Source organism: Alosa sapidissima, chromosome 2, assembly GCF_018492685.1.
Source record: "Alosa sapidissima isolate fAloSap1 chromosome 2, fAloSap1.pri, whole genome shotgun sequence".
NCBI classification, from domain to species: domain Eukaryota; kingdom Metazoa; phylum Chordata; class Actinopteri; order Clupeiformes; family Clupeidae; genus Alosa; species Alosa sapidissima.
Genome location: NC_055958.1, coordinates 27,771,478 through 27,787,741, shown reverse-complemented (window position 1 = coordinate 27,787,741; position 16,264 = coordinate 27,771,478). Strand labels below are relative to the sequence as shown.

Genomic DNA, 16,264 nt, shown 5'->3' with positions numbered 1-16,264 from the left:
AGAAATGTGGATTTGTCGTTCCCAACATCCGTTACCATTTGAATGATCATTTTGGAAGAAGTGCCACACTCCTGCTTTGAAAGAACTGCTGTATCAGGTCACAGAAAAACTAGAGCATACTTGCCTTCTTCAGAAACACCATGCTGGGCTGCTATGGAGATCAGGGGCGGATGTGTTTTTATTGGATAACGGTGGAACTCATAGAGGCGTTTTCATTGACGGTTTAAGCGATGTAGTCAGGAAGGTTCACATGAAACAGATTTTGGAGGGTTTTGTTTGCTAGTGAAAGCTGTTTGGATGTCTGTCTATAGGACTGGTGAGGGTTTTTTAATTGTTGGATTTGCTAGTGAAAGCTGTTTGTGTGTATGTGTGTAGGATTGGTGAACCCTGTTTGTGTGTGTGTGTGTGTGTGTGTGTGTAGGATTGGCAAACCCTGTTTGCATGTGTGTGTAGGACTGGAGAACCCTGTTTGTGTGTGTGTGTGCAGGATTGGTGAACACTGTTTGCATGTGTGTGTAGGACTGGCGAACCCTGTTTGTGTGTGTGTGTGTGTGTGTGTGTGTGTGTGTGTGTGTAGGATAGGTGAACCCTGTTTGTGTGTGTGTGTCTGTGTGTGTTTGTAGGATTGGCAAACCCTGTTTGTGTGTGTGTGTGTGTGTGTGTGTTTGTAGGATTGGCAAACCCTGTTTGTGTGTGTGTGTGTGTGTCTGTGTAGGATTGGCGAACCCTTGTTTGTGTGTGTGTGTGTGTGTAGGATTGGCAAACCCTGTTTGTGTGTGTGTGTAGGATTAGCGAACCCTGTTTGTGTGTGTGTGTTTGTAGGATTGGCGAACCCTGTTTGTGTGTGTGTGTGTGTGTGTGTGTGTGTAGGATTGGCGAACCCCTGCCTGAAGATGCTCTGCAGCTTCATGTGCCTGCTCAACCCCACAGGCGCCAGGTGTGTGTGTCCAGAGGGCAAGGCCCTCATCAACGGCTCCTGCACTGACCCCAACATCTCAGGTGAGTCAGGAGAGTTCCGTGCACCCCCGCTCCGCTCACTGCACCTGTGCTGTTGTTTTCTTCCCTCATCTCGAAGAACTGTGAGAAGATTACAGGTGTGTCTTCAGCTGTAAATTGTGAATGAGGTGTGGGTGTTAATTTGGGACTTGATTTACCAGTGGAGAGGGGAGCGTGGTGCTGTGGGAATAGAGGATCAGAGTGTGTGTCTGTGTGTGTCTGTGTGTGTCTGTGTGTGTGTCTGTGTGTGTGTGTGTGTGTGTGCGTGTGTGTGTGTGTGTTTGTGAGGTAAGGCATCCTCCAAGAGGCAGATTACTCTGAGTTACTTGGAGTTTTTTTGCCTGCGTGAATCTAAATCATGATCAGGTCGGGGGGTTTCAGGGTGGTGTTATTTTCTGCTCTCGAGGATTACAGATCACAGGAGAGCAGGAGGAGGAGGGTGGGCTGATGCAGATATAAACAGCACTTATTTTATGATTTTTCCTCATGTTTTAATTAAAGATCGTTATCAGCTGGAGTCACGTGTCCCATTTAATGTGCTGCACAGCCGTGTGATGGCACGGTGGGCGGAGAGCAGCTCAGCAATTAGAAATGACAGGCAGGGATTAACCTTTAGCCAAATGAAAGGCCAAGCGGTACGTGTTTGTGTTCACCCGCGCTACATTTTGATTTGCAGGGCTTCTATTGAACGAAAACACAGATGGCACAACAATCTCTCGTGACCAGAACATAATTGCATACATGAGGAATTGGTCACCGTTGGTCACCGTTGTGGACACATTGTTTCAACAGGGATTAGCATGAGGTCATGTGCTCTGATCTTTCCGCTGATATCTTGGCTAAATCCAATTCTAAACATGACATGTGTCGCCTAAGAATTGTATGTTTTCTAGTGTGCACATAACACATAGAAGCCTTTCTACTTGCCATTTCAGCAACTTTTACCATTACCCGTCCGCTCTAGGGAAAGGCAAAAGATCATGTCATGCAAATGTTTTCGTTTTGTTTGTCTGGATGTTTGATAAAGCCTCTTCCAACAGTTAAGTCTGTGTGAAATCTTTTAATGCACGCTTGACAGGAGCATCCTTTAGGCAACGCTAGGTGATAAATAGCCTGCTCATCTGCGCAGGGCCAACCCACTGTACAATGGAAGATAATAATGGGCACTTTACATTCATGGGTTTGCATTGATCGGGTCCACAGGCTAGAATTATTATCTCTCAGATTCAACAATAATGTACAAGCAAAAAAGAACAGAACATGTGGAGTGTGTTGTTACTCATGTGTGTTGGTGTGTGTTGTTACTCATGTGTGTTGGTGTGTGTTGTTACTCATGTGTGTTGGTGTGTGTTGTGTTACTCATGTGTGCTGGGGTGTGTTGGTGTGTGTTGTGTTACTCATGTGTGTTGGTGTGTGTTGTTACTCATGTGTGCTAATGTGTGTTGTTACTCATGTGTGTTGGTGTGTGTTGTTACTCATGTGTGCTGGTGTGTGTGTTGTTACTCATGTGTGTTGGTGTGTTGTTACTCATGTGTGTTGGTGTGTGTTGTTACTCATGTGTGTTGGTGTGTGTTGTGTTACTCATGTGTGCTGGCGTGTGTGTTGTTACTCATGTGTGCTAATGTGTGTTGTTACTCATGTGTGCTGGTGTGTGTTGTTACTCATGTGTGTTGGTGTGTGTTGTTTTACTCATGTGTGTTAGTGTGTGTTGTTACTCGTGTGTGTTGTGTTACTCATGTGTGTTGGTGTGTGTGTTGCGTTACTAATGTGTGCTGGTGTGTGTGTTGCGTTACTCATATGTGCTGGTGTGTGTGTTGGTACTCGTGTGTTGGTGTGTGTTGTGTTACTCATGTGTGTTGTTACTCATGAGTGCTGGTGCGTGTTGTTACTCGTGTGTGTTGTGTTACTCGTGTGTGTTGGTGTGTGTTGTTACTCATGTACGTTGGAGTTGGTGTGTGTTGTTACTCATGTGTGTTGGTGTGTGTTGTGTTACTCATGTTCGCTGGTGCGTGTTGTTACTCATGTGTGTTGGTGTGTGTTGTTACTCATGTGTGTTGGTGTATGTTGTGTTACTCATGTGTGTTGGTGTGTGTTGTTACTCATGTGTGTTGGTGTGTGTTGTGTTACTCATGTTCGCTGGTGCGTGTTGTTACTCATGTTCGCTGGTGCGTGTTGTTACTCATGTGTGTTGGTGTGTGTTGTTACTCATGTGTGTTGGTGTGTGTTGTGTTACTCATGTGTGTTGGTGTGTGTTGTTACTCATGTGTGTTGGTGTGTGTTGTGTTACTCATGTTCGCTGGTGCATGTTGTTACTCATGTGTGTTGGTGTATGTTGTGTTACTCATGTGTGTTGGTGTGTGTTGTTACTCATGTGTGTTGGTGTGTGTTGTTACTCATGTGCGTTGGTGTGTGTGTTGTGTTACTCATGTTTGTTGGTGTGTGTTGTTACTCATGTGTGTTGGTGTGTGTTGTGTTACTCATGTGTGCTGGTGTTTGTGTTGTGTCACTCATGTTCGCTGGTGTGTGTTGTTACTCATGTGTGTTGGTGTGTGTTGTGTTACTCATGTTCGCTGGCGCGTGTTGTTACTCATGTGTGTTGGTGTGTGTTGTGTTACTCATGTTCGCTGGTGTGTGTTGTTACTCTTCTGTGTTGGTGTGTGTTGTGTTACTCATATGTGTTTGTGTGTGTTGTGTTACTCATGTTCGCTGGTGCGTGTTGTTACTCATGTGTGTTGGTGTGTGTTGTGTTACTCCTGTTCGCTGGTGTGTGTTGTTACTCATGTGTGTTGGTGTGTGTGTTGCGTTACAGGAGATCTGTGTCGGCCGGCCTGTGAGAACGGAGGCCGGTGCCTGGCCAATGAGAAGGGGAGCATGCGCTGCTACTGCTGGCCAGACTTCTCCGGGGAGAGGTGTGAGGTCAACCACTGCACTGACTACTGCCTCAACGGAGGCACCTGTGTGGGTTCCCCTCTAGGTAGGTGCATTACTGTGTGTGTGTGTGTGTGTGTGTGTGAGTGTTTGTGACTACTGTCTTAATGGCTGCACCCACAACCTCCCGCAAGTGATTCAAAGAGTTTATGTCCAGGGGGGAAGGTGTTTGTGAGTGTGTGTGTGTGCGAGCATGAGTGTGTGTGTGTGTGTGTTTGTGACTACTTCCTCAACAGAAGCACCTGCATGGCCTTATACTTAAAATTGGTCTATAACCATTTTTCTCTCAAGGTCCACTTAGAACCTTGAAATTCAACATGGAATGCTTTCAAAGACAGGCATTCAAAAGGTATTTACTAAAAGGATTTTGAAAGTTGTCTTCAAAGAATGCTCTGTCCAAGCGTCCTGTTAATGGATCCTCTGTGGGGCAGGACACAGTGGCAAACTCCCTTGTCTCTAGAGGTGCACAGAGTGCAATAGGATGCTGATAATTGCCTGAAATCAATACAGTGGTCTGTCTGTGTGTGTTTGTGTGCGTGCGTGCGTGCGTGCGTGCGTGACACTCTGACCATTGTTTGGTAACTGTCAATCAGTCATAATGTTGATTGTTTATCATCACAAAGGGCATAACTGATCAGTCATCTTCCTCTTGGTCAATTAAGTGCTGCCATTCAGGTGCCTAATTATGATTGACATAAATCTTTGGATTTTGTGTGGGTGATGGTGATGACATCAGATAGGGGAGTTGTTGGACTAGCCTATGCCTGACTATTCCATTTAATATTCAGTGTTACATTAACTAATGTTGAGTATTTACCTTATTTTAACAACAATATTAATTATAGAAATGCATTTATAGTAAATAAAAATGACATTTATTATCTTGTGATTATGTGCTGTATTGTTTTTTTTTTTTAACATACAAAAATTGGCTTCAGAGTTTTTAACTAAAGAGGCATGAAGAGAAAGTGTCCTCTCTGAGGCTCCTCATCTGCTGGTGTCTGAGGTTTGCGTCTCTGGTGTCCGTCTTCGCAGGCCGGCCCACGTGCCGCTGTGCCATGGGATTCACCGGCGTCAACTGCGAGCGCCGCGTCTGCGACAATCACTGCCTGAACGGCGGCACGTGTGAGGTCAGCACTGGCAACCAGCCCACGTGCCGTTGCCTGGCCGAGTACACTGGGGACCGCTGCCTCTACCGTGAGTATAAGTATAAGTATATATACTTTTTTGATCCCGTGAGGGAAATTTGGTCTCTGCATTTAACCCAATCGGTGAATTAGTGAAACACATACAGCACACAGTGAACACACAGTGAGGTGAAGCACACACTAATCCCGGCGCAGTGAGCTGCCTGCTACAATGGCGGCGCTCGGGGAGCAGTGAGGGGTTAGGTGCCTTGCTCAAGGGCACTTCAGCCGCGGCCCACTGGTCGGGGCTCGAGTCCAGAGTGCTAACCAGTGGGCCACGGCTGCCCACAATGGCTGAGTCACCGACCGGAGGGGGGTTGCCTGAAGCAATGCTGCTCGACTCTGCTCGGTCAGATCTGCCTAGCGCACAGGAGCCAGCAGGAGCCAGTGGACCAGTCCCAACTGGTGGAGGGGGGTGGTCACATCACACTGGCTTCCTAAAGTTGAGCTCAATCAACAACATTATTATTTTTATTATTTTCATCTCCAAAGCCACATAACAGAATATTGGATTATGGGCTGTCTACGCCTCAAATGGTTGAGTCCAGAGTATAAACATTTTGATATTTTGGTAAATTGGATGTAATGATGACATTTATTGATGCAAATCAATTGTTCACATTTTTACACAGTTAATGTTTTGGTCACTTAACTGCCAAATATATTCCATCCAGTCGGATACCCCTTTGCCAAGTTTTATAAGCAGTCATTTTCTGTCAGTTGTGTTCAGTTTTAACCTTGGACTTTATGAATAATGGGGTTGCAAAAATATCAGAATTGAACTTGTTTTACATCAACAGCCCTGCAGCTCCTTCACACAGTTTCGCTAGCATGCCCCACCAACCCCCCTACTCTACATATTCAGGGTCCAATCTCACAATGATGACCAGAATTGAAAACAACACAATCTGTCTTTTTTTTTTTCAAAGAAAAGGCATTGCCACACAGCAAAAAAAGAGATCCGTTTGAATTCCTTTTGCCCACGGTGACTTCTAAATGGCACCATAAACACCTAGAGGTTTCTCTGCTCTCCACTGATAATATTTCCTCTGTTAGAACGCCCTTTGTTATTATAATTTGTGGGAAAACAATTTTATCTGGGCAACATGAACGCATTTTACACCAGGGAGCACCCCTAGGGCTGACGCGTTTTCATCTCCGTACCCGCAGACATTTGATGTGGGTAATTATGTCTCATTAAATCTCGGCGAAATTCCAATTAAACTGCAGATCGTAGAGAGGGAATTTTCTCCCACTGAGAAATCCTCGTTAAAAACCCCCACACATGTTTATTTATTTATTTATGTATTTATTTATCTATTTAATCCTTATTTTGAGTCAACTGTTAGAACCTCTGAGTTTTGTATTTGTTATTTATTTCTCCTGCTTATTTATTGTGTTTCTCTTCCCATCTCTTCCTCTCGTTGACAGACATCTGTCATCATTACTGCGTGCACTCCAAGGCCTGCACCCTGTCCAGCTCCGGCCATGTGGAGTGTGTGTGTCCTGCCAGGTACGAGGGCAACAAGTGCGACGTTGACAAGTGCCAGAGGTGTCACGGAGCTCCATGCATAATAGATAGCGACACCGGGGAGGTGGCCTGCAAGTAAGTCACAACTCCTCTGGGGACCAACAACTTTACACCTACTCTGCAAGTGGCATTACTATGGTACATTAGCTTTTTTCCATGATTTTCCATGACGACAATGTCAGCTGTATTTTCCATGATTTTCCATGACGACAATGTTAGCTGTGAGATTTTGAAGGTCTTCCATGTTAAAATCCATTATTATTATTAGTAGTAGTAGTAGTGACTGGCAGGTTAAGTAGGAAAGTTGTCATCATATCCATGTGATGATATTCAGACGATACAGTATGAATTTCAAGTAAAACGTTCCATTGTGCAGGCCCAGGGATAATGACAACGGATTCCAAAGTTCAGAATGATTTTAAATCATATATTTAGTATGACACTCCTAAACGACACCGTGTATAACCTCATTCAGAGTGGAAGGGAGCTCATATATGTTTGCAGTGACACCATTAGCCCACGCGGTAGTGAAGCTCCCTGAGACTTCAGGTTTGATCCTCTGCCTGCGCCCCCTTTCCTTGTCGAGTCAGCGAAACTGTCCAGGGCTCGCGGCACAGCTCTCGTGCAGAAGGTAGTTCACTCTAGTAGGTGGCACCATTAGCTCGGTGTCTGAACATAGCCCTTGGCACTCTCTCATTCCGATCTGCCTTTTTCCCCAGCTGCACGACGGGCAGAATAGCACCCAGCTGCCAGCTCTGTGATGGCTACTGCTACAACGGGGGCACCTGTCACCTGGATCCAGACACAAATCTGCCCTTCTGCCAGTAAGTAATCACGCCTTGGCAGTTTCTCTCTCTCTCTCTCTTTTTTTTAAACCAGCAGAAGCTGTGCTCCACTGACACCCAATTCTCTTTCAATTATAGCCTAAGCAGCTTGTAAACTGTAATTGTAAGTGCTGTGATGGTGTTGATACTATTAGAGAGGGCGGTTTAAGAGGAGGGCAATGACGGCATGTGAGTCGGAATATGGATTAGGTACCTTGCTGTAGGATACACTGGGTTTTAAGAGAGATAGATAGATAGATAGACATAATTTGAAAAGATGGCAAACCTCGAAGACACGTGTTGTAAAACTCTTTCAGGTTGGACAGGGATTTGGCATGTTTTTTTTGTAAAGTTTATGATAAATGCATTTTGTTTTGTGTATACTGTACATAACTGTTAAAATGACTGTGAACACAGAGAGAAAGTGAGATAGGAATTGTCTCTTACCATAAACATGTTTTGAGTTTTACTAAGATCAATTCTCCCCAATCATCTTTTGTAGCTAAATTGCCATGTGTGGATGTGTGTGCCTATGACTGGCACAAGTGAGAAGAGGGAATCAATTTCAATAAACATGTTTTGAGTTTTACTAAGATCAATTCTCCCCAATCATCTGTTGTAGCTGAAATGCCATGTGTGGATGTGTGTGCCTATGACTGACACAAGTGAGAAGAGGGACTCAATTTCTATGCAAATGATCCTCATCTCATTTTCTGTAAGGTTAACAGATCCCGATAATGTGGTTTATTCAATGGCACTGAGACACTGGCAAACCTGTGGGATGATGGATTTGTCTGTGTCAAGAAATCATAATGTTTGACCTTAGGCTCTGACGAGGTAAATGAATGTCTCATCCCAGTCACAGATAACAAACAAAGAAACGAGAATTACCCGACTTGGTTGCTAATGTGGTGGTGGTGCCTCTGCTGTACTGGGGGAGTAGGGATATGTCATCATGTTATTTCATGTATCTCATCTCTCTGGGATAATTATGATCAAACAGGATTACACAGTGTATCAACATATGCATATGGAAATGTGGAAAAGCTTATCCGCTTTGAGTGTATTTGCTGTGACCAGGTTATGGCAATCAAATGTTGCCAAAGATTTCTTCTCCTCTCCGGGATGAATGATGAGTCTGAATTAGATAAGCATCCATATTTCTTTTTTATTTACCTATGTTCAGAGGATTTGGTATAGCTTGTTTTCGTGCACATATGAAGAGTGCATACTTCAGTCCTCTTGGAGTGTAAGAAAAACAGACTAAGCTACCATTATTTCATCATACCATTGCACTGCTTATGTGGAGACAACCTTGCAAGCAGTTGTTGCTGACATAACTGATTAGATGCTAGATACAGTGGTCTCTACTGAGAAAATATTGCTGGAGGGTGGTGCATTTTAGGTCAGCTTAGTTTGATTCTGCTATGTGTTTTAGAAAAGATGTTTCTTCTGACACCCAATATTGTAAGGAGTTTGGGTATGCCGTTGAATGCATGCAGGCGTTTTAAGGCTGGCAGCTACCCAAGATTGTGCCTGAAGCTTGGGTGCTGTCGAGCATGTAGAATTTTATGAAATATAACAAGCTGATGAAAAAGAAGTAGCCATGGTAGCAGAGCAGTTTGTAAATGAGTGTTATCCCCTTATGAAGCAAATTGCCAGTTAGATGAGCTATGTGGCGCAGGCATAGAATGCATAACAAATCATGGCCATTTTTTTCCCTCCGAGAAATTATTGTGTATATGCTACAGCTTTTGTGTCTGCTAGTCCATAGATCATTTTCATGTGATTTGACAATAGTGGAAAGAGACCTTAGGTATTCATCCAGCACCTACAGAATGAAACAATTTCAGACAGTTTCAGTTTAAAGTATAAAGCAAGCCATTATTTGTTCTTTAAATATATTCAATCATTTCATTACGGAAAGTAATCATTGGTACACAACACTTTGAAACACTTTGAAACTTGAAACTATATATATATAGCTATAGCATGGACTGTTTGCACTTGAGAGGACTTCACAACCAAGTTAGGACAACAAATATGCACATCACACACAAACACACACACCCATTCCGCATCATTTATCACAATTTCATGCCTTTCAGATCAGGGGCCGGTCTCTTCCGTTTGCAAATAATTGACAACACTGCTTGCAAGAGGGGCTTTCACTTGCTTGGACAATGCATTTCAAAGGGCAAGGACATATTGTTTTGTTGCTAAAATGTGTATTGTCTTTTTTAAGCCATTGATGTGAAAGCAACTAACATAAAAGAGGGTGTGTGAATACAGTGATTTCCTGCAAAGTGGTCACTCCTGCAACGCAAAACTTTGTAATAGTAACTATTTGACTCAACATATAACTGGGCACAGTCGCAAAATGGAAACAAAGACACTGACAGATCTAACGTCAAAAGTTTGTGCTATCGAGAAAACTCTTGACAGAAAGAACTCTGTTTACTTTTCCGCATTTTGTTTCTGATGTTCATCCTTCATGGCAACAAAGTGGTCTCATTCTTTTTTTTTCTTTCTCTCTACCGTTGTGCTGTTCCGTTGTTCTCTTTGTCCGCAATGCTTTGATGCCAGTGTCTTAGTCGACTTATGTGTTTCCCCGCAATTTCTTGCAGCTGCACAGCTAGCTTCAAGAACCAGCGCTGCGACGAGCGGGCCAACCAGTGTGATTACTACTGTCAGAACGAGGGGATATGCACAATAACAGCCTTTAACAAACCCCACTGCAAGTAGGTCCCCACAACTCCATGTCCCCGCAATGCCGAGTCCCCATAAAGCACCATTTGTCAGTACGGGACTGGGGCCTCATCTTCTGCCCAGTCCCAGTCCTCCATCGTGTCCATGAGTGGCGCCGATCCACATGCATTAGAGGCAACGGCATCATGTGGTCCGCACTAGCCCTGTCTGCCATTTCATAATGGAGCCCATAGACATTCACCATTCTGCAGTCACTGAAAGGTGGTTGTGTGTGTGTGTGTGTGTGTGTGTGTGTGTGTGTGTGTGTGAGAGAGAGAGAAGAGAGTGTGTGTATGTGTGTGTGTGTGTGAGAGAGAGAGCGTGTGTGTGTGTGTGTGTGCGAGAGAGAGAGAGAGTTTGCAGATCTTTCCTTATGGGTACTGTATGCGTGAAACAAATTTGTTTTCTTCCCAGTGCATTCCAAATTCAACCAATTACTTACACAGATGATTGTTCTGGGAGCCTTATTTGCATCTGGGTAGTGTGTGGTGATGGTTGTTAAAAACGCTTTTCAGTGAGTAATAGCTAAATTATATGTTGCTTATGAACACATTCCTCATCATTCAATCCAGTTCCTATTTTTTTTTCTCTTTTCTTTTTTTTCTCCCCAGTGCAGTTGGAAGGGAATCTTATAATTTAATCAAAGTAATGCAGAGTTCTGCTAATTGTCTCCAAAAAGTTTTTAATTTCCTCCAATGGATCCCATTTAATCAGCATTTAATCTTGCAGGATCATATCGTAGCACGCTCTCATTCTCTTATCACGCCGAACGCCCATCCATTCTTCTGTTCTCTTATTCCCATTGGTGTGTTTTCAACCTCAGCGCCCCGGCGATGGAAATCAGCATGACGACTGAGCGTGCTCACTCCTCCCACCAATCACACACAGTGACTCATCACTTTCCTCCTATATCATGACTCATCCTTTCTGTTCAGTCTGTTGATTGTTACCTCGGGGGATCTGGGGGTGAGGGCAGGTAGTTGACATTATACTCTATGACTTATTTATATCTCTGTGTGTGTGTTTGTTCATCCTTTCTGTCGGATGTGAAGGATGTGTGTGTTGCTATATTGAGGCTGAGGCCAATAGTGACTCTTGATCTCTCGGAGAACGCCAGCTGTTTGATTATTGGACATTGGCTCATTCCGAATCTCTCTCTCTCTCACTCTTTCTCACTCTCCTCTCTCTCTCTCTCTCTCTCTCTCTCTCTCTCTCTCTCTCTCTCTCTCTCTCTCTCTGTTCCATCACCTAGGTGTTCTGCAAACTGGTCAGGTACACAGTGTGAGAGGCCGGCACCTAAGAGCAGTCGCTCTGACAACACCAGCCCAGGTGAGCGCTACAGGCATCAACCCAACAAACCAGCAGCCAGCCATAACAACGTTCATTTTAAACAATGCAAACAGTGGCGCTATCATCTGATGTACAGCTGACAGTTATGTTAGAACAGCACATTTCAAGGTACACTATCCCAACCAATCAGCATGTTGCTTCTGGAGTACACAAGGCTGTTGAGCTAAAATATATAACCTTTCACCAGAATGAATGACTGCACCATACAGATATCCACTTGACTTTGCCTACAATACATAGACTGTAAAGAAATAAACACTGTCAGGTGGGTCGTCTAGTCAGATACGTATTATTCCTCCTGAACTGGAGGTGATAAGTCAAAGTCAAAGTCAAAGTCAGCTTTATTGTCAATTTCTTCACATGTTCCAGACATACAAAGAGATCGAAATTACGTTTCTCACTATCCCACGGTGAAGACAAGACATATTTTTCCAATTTAAGTCCACAGACAAACATAACATTCAAGTAAACAAAAAAGTAAGTAAATAAGTAAATAAGAGGGCACATATAATAATGAAAAAATAAGAGCAGCAAAATTTGGTTGAAATTGTGCATAGACAGTCAATAAAATACTAGTGCAAAGTCAGGCCAATAAAAGGCTTGGGTAGTTCTGTTTGACCTAAGTAATAAAGAAAGTGGCATAGTGGTGCAAGTTATGTAAGAGCAGCAGAAGTGTTTTCAGGACAACAACACCAAGTTGTAAAGTGTACAAGTGTGCAAGTGTGCAAGTGGAGTAGTGCAGGCGGCCATTGTGGGTCCAATGTCCAGGATGTTATGTAGCTGAGGGTGGAGGGGGGAGAGGAGGGGGAGAGGAGGGAGAGAGATCAGCTATTCACCATGACGTAATCTGTATCTTGGTCATGCACAGGCAAGGAATTGAACATGTCTGGTACAAACTGGAAACAGTTTAGCATGAAGGCCCCAGTGTGGGGAGTCTCCTACCTGGCTGCTAGAACATTCTGTAAGCCATGGATGGATGAGTGTGTCAGTGGCAGTTTGAGATGAACTGAAAGGGAGTAAAAATTACACTGACATCAGCAGTCCATCCTGGAGTGTGGCACATGGTTAGAATCTAATATAGGTGAGGTTATTAATATGATGCTTATCAAACATGTTGTAGGCCTTTGTGAGGCATATGTGTTTAAGATTAAAATCCATTCTTATGTATTGCTGAAACACACTTGACTTATCTCTCTCTGTGTGTGTGTGTGTGTGTGTGTGTGTGTGTGTGTGTGTGTGTGTGTGTGTGTGTGTGTGTGTGTGTGTGTGTGTGTTTGTGCACTGTTTTATGTGTACATGTTATGCCAGAGCAAATACCAGAGAACACAGCATATGTTCTTTATTTGATAAGCGGATAGTCCGATTTCACAGCTGCTTCTGAACATATATCTGTCAGGCGTGCGTGTACATTATTTAAGCCCATCTGTATGTACCCAGGGGAGACTGTCTGAGTCTGGGGTTTTTCACGGCTTGCTTTACCCATAAGTATTTGGACTGTGTTTGGGATTATGACCCCCTCCCTCCCTCCATTCCTCCTCCCTCCATCCATCCTCCCTCCATTCCTCCCCTCCTGTTCTCTCTGTTTTAGGAAGCATAGCAATCATTGTGCCACTAGTGCTGCTGGTGATTCTGATAACAACCGTGGTGGCCGGTGTGTTGATCTGCAAAAGAAGGCAAAGGTATCTCCACACGCTGATAGGGCTTTTTCCCCTTTTATGAACAGTAAACAGTGTATCCAGATGCATGATTTAAAAGGTTTGCATTCAAAAGCCTCTTTTGGTTCAAAGCATGATGATTTGAAATGCATGTTACAAAAGCATATGTACAATGCATATGCAGTACACACATGCAATGAGAGAATTTGGACTAAAGCACATTATCATGGTATGAGCACTGTTTTGTGCATGTATTCTACGGTAGTTAGTTCACTGTTTACCACAAAGCCACTAGAATTTTATCCTTAATTCCCATATTACATGAATTGTTATCGTGAAATATAGTCATCAAGCAGAGGCAAGCTTCTTCTATTCTGGGAACAGGTTGTTAGAGACCATTTAAATGGCAACAGTGTATTTAGCCTATGTGTGGGGAAGTATAAAAATTAACTGCTCTGCCTTTGTTATGTGAAAGCATGTTGTACATCTTATATCACTATCAATATGTGGAAGTTACTCAATATTCCATAGAGTATTTATACATATGGGTACATATTGATAGATATAGCTACAACTGTGGGATGATACAGAGTGGTGATATTGTTTGATATTGTTATGTTTTATTTTACGTTTGCATGGGTAGTTTAAAAAGTCTATCTCCCAGGGGCAAGCGAGTCCAGAGGCAGCCTATGACCAACGGAGGGCTGAACGTGGAGATTGGCAACCCGTCCTACAACATGTACGAGGTGGACCACGACAACCACGCCGACGCCGCGGGCAGCCTCCTCAAGCCCAACTTCACTCTAGACCCGCACAAGGTCTGTCTCTTTCCTCCTGACACATGGCTATTTCCAGTTACAGCTGTGTCTCTTTGTAGCAACATTGTTATCATTGGCAAGTTATTTTTTTAATGCAAATTACTAAATGTAAATGTTAATGTATAACAACGTTCCAGGGTGTGCTATCAGTAAAGTCAGCGGCTGAAATAAAAATTCCCGGCTGAATCTCAGGCGCCTTATCTTCCGAGGCTCGTCTACTCTCTGTGCTGTTCTGTGACAGTGATCATTTAGGGGCTGTTCATCCGACTAACAATGAGAGAGACATTAATTCACCCTTTCTCACACTCAGTCACCTCTTATCTGACATGCTTGTCTTTCTCCCCGCTAACCCACAGCATTACAAATGAATGGTAAAAATCTTCATTGAACTTGTTATCTGCTGACTAACTGGCTTCTCAGCTCAGAGTCGAAGCGTCTCTTTCTGTTTCCCCCCTGCCTCATCCTATCTGACATCTGCTGTTGCCACCCTTACGTAGATCTGTGTTTATTGAGCATGACTGGAAGAATTCTACACTGATACACTATTATTTGTTTGTTTGTTTGTTTATTTATTTATTTATTTTATTTTTATTTGTTTTGCTATATGCTATTCTTGCTAACATGAAGCTTATTTGAAGTAGACAATTACAGCAGGACAATTGACCCAGCACATTTTACTCACCAATAAATTATAGACTTTGTCATGTCAAACAACAAGTAATCTGAGGTCCACCAAAACACATGAGTATGAGGTGTTAGCAGGAGATGAAATCTCCAAAAGTTATCTTTAAGGTGGCCATATTGAGCTAATATTTGAAATCATAATTTATAATGTCCTGTCAGTTGCCATGGAAGCCATATGTAGGTATCAAGTGTCCTTTAATGGTTGAGTGATAACTTCATGGTAATGTAATAATGAAACTGAGAATGTCCTTCAGTTTATAATTTATCTAAATGACTTTCTAGGAACAGTTAATTTCATTAAGAATTCATTTCACATTGATTTTGAAAACCCTGTGGCTGTTATGTTATTGGAGCACTGATGTTATCATGATGGCAGGGTTCTCTGTGGGTAGGTAGGTATGAGGAAAACATGGGGAACAAGATATGGGCAAAACATGGGGAATGAAGTATGAGGCAAATATGGGAAAAGAGGTATGGGGCAAATATGAGGCAAGAGGTGTGGGGCAAATATGAGGAAAGAGGTATGGGGAAAATATGGGGAAATATTGTTGTTGTTGTTGTTTAGTCACTGACTGGATGTATGTGGCTGTCGGGGCTGAGCAGTCGGAGTGTGTGACATGTTTATCATGTTGAGTCACTGGCCTGGTGTATGTTGTAGGGCTGGTGTGTGCAATCCAGTGACCCTCGTACCATCAACATTCACACAGTCCAAAAAGAAGTCATACCTGGACAGGTGAAGCATGGAGATGACGTGAACGTGTTGTGTTGTGTCATTGTTGTCATCAATTCATTAGGGTGGATATCGCCTCTAATGAATTATTCATGAGTACGATCTGTTTGCGTGTACACAAGTTTGCTTGTTTACCCCTGTTGTATTTCAAGATCCCCACACAATGATAACTCACAGTTGATATACTGTAGTAATATCTAATGAGGCTAATTTGATCTGTAGAACCAAAGAGATCTCACATGGCTTCTGGATATATCACATCCTGGGCTTGAGGACCCTACAGAGAACATCCTTCTCCTTCTTCTACTGCATCAGTTGGTTCTTGACAAACACAGGAGGCATAGCAACAGATACCGGCTGCTATTTTAATCCCAGTATGGCAGGCTCAATCAATTGCGCGCAATCAAGGCGCAATCATCTGAGCAACCTTCTAAGTGGCGTGTCGAGGCCGCAGTAGGTCACCGTGCCCTTGCAGGAATGAATGTTTTGATGACATTACACTGCATGATTAGCCACAGTAACACTTTGCCGGTGGGAAAGGGTAGAGAGCAGCTGTTAGTTGCACTACAATGAAAATGAACCCTGTCAATCATCCTGCATTCCACGCTTTTTGTTTTGGTCTTTAGATCAAAGGTGTCAAATATGTTGCCATATCGCACACTAATTGGCAGTGTTGTAAATTTACAGACTGGAACAAATTATCACAATAACCAGTGTAATTGCAATACCATACTATGAAAACTGGTTAGAACTGGTTCCTTGTTCAGAATAAAAGTTACTCATGTCTATACTGTTATACAACTTTTTGTTGTG

General features: G+C 43.2%; 1 protein-coding gene across 1 annotated transcript in view; it reads left to right on the top strand.

Moving 5' to 3' along the window:
• Positions 1-16,264, top strand: part of LOC121696640 (low-density lipoprotein receptor-related protein 1B-like) — a 329,232-nt gene that overhangs the window by 310,767 nt on the left and 2,201 nt on the right. Inside the window, 10 exon segments of the mRNA XM_042077841.1 lie at positions 871-999; positions 3,806-3,970; positions 4,960-5,121; positions 6,543-6,717; positions 7,362-7,466; positions 10,094-10,207; positions 11,467-11,543; positions 13,153-13,243; positions 13,884-14,037; positions 15,380-15,454. Coding sequence (XP_041933775.1) covers positions 871-999; positions 3,806-3,970; positions 4,960-5,121; positions 6,543-6,717; positions 7,362-7,466; positions 10,094-10,207; positions 11,467-11,543; positions 13,153-13,243; positions 13,884-14,037; positions 15,380-15,454 — 1,247 coding nt within the window.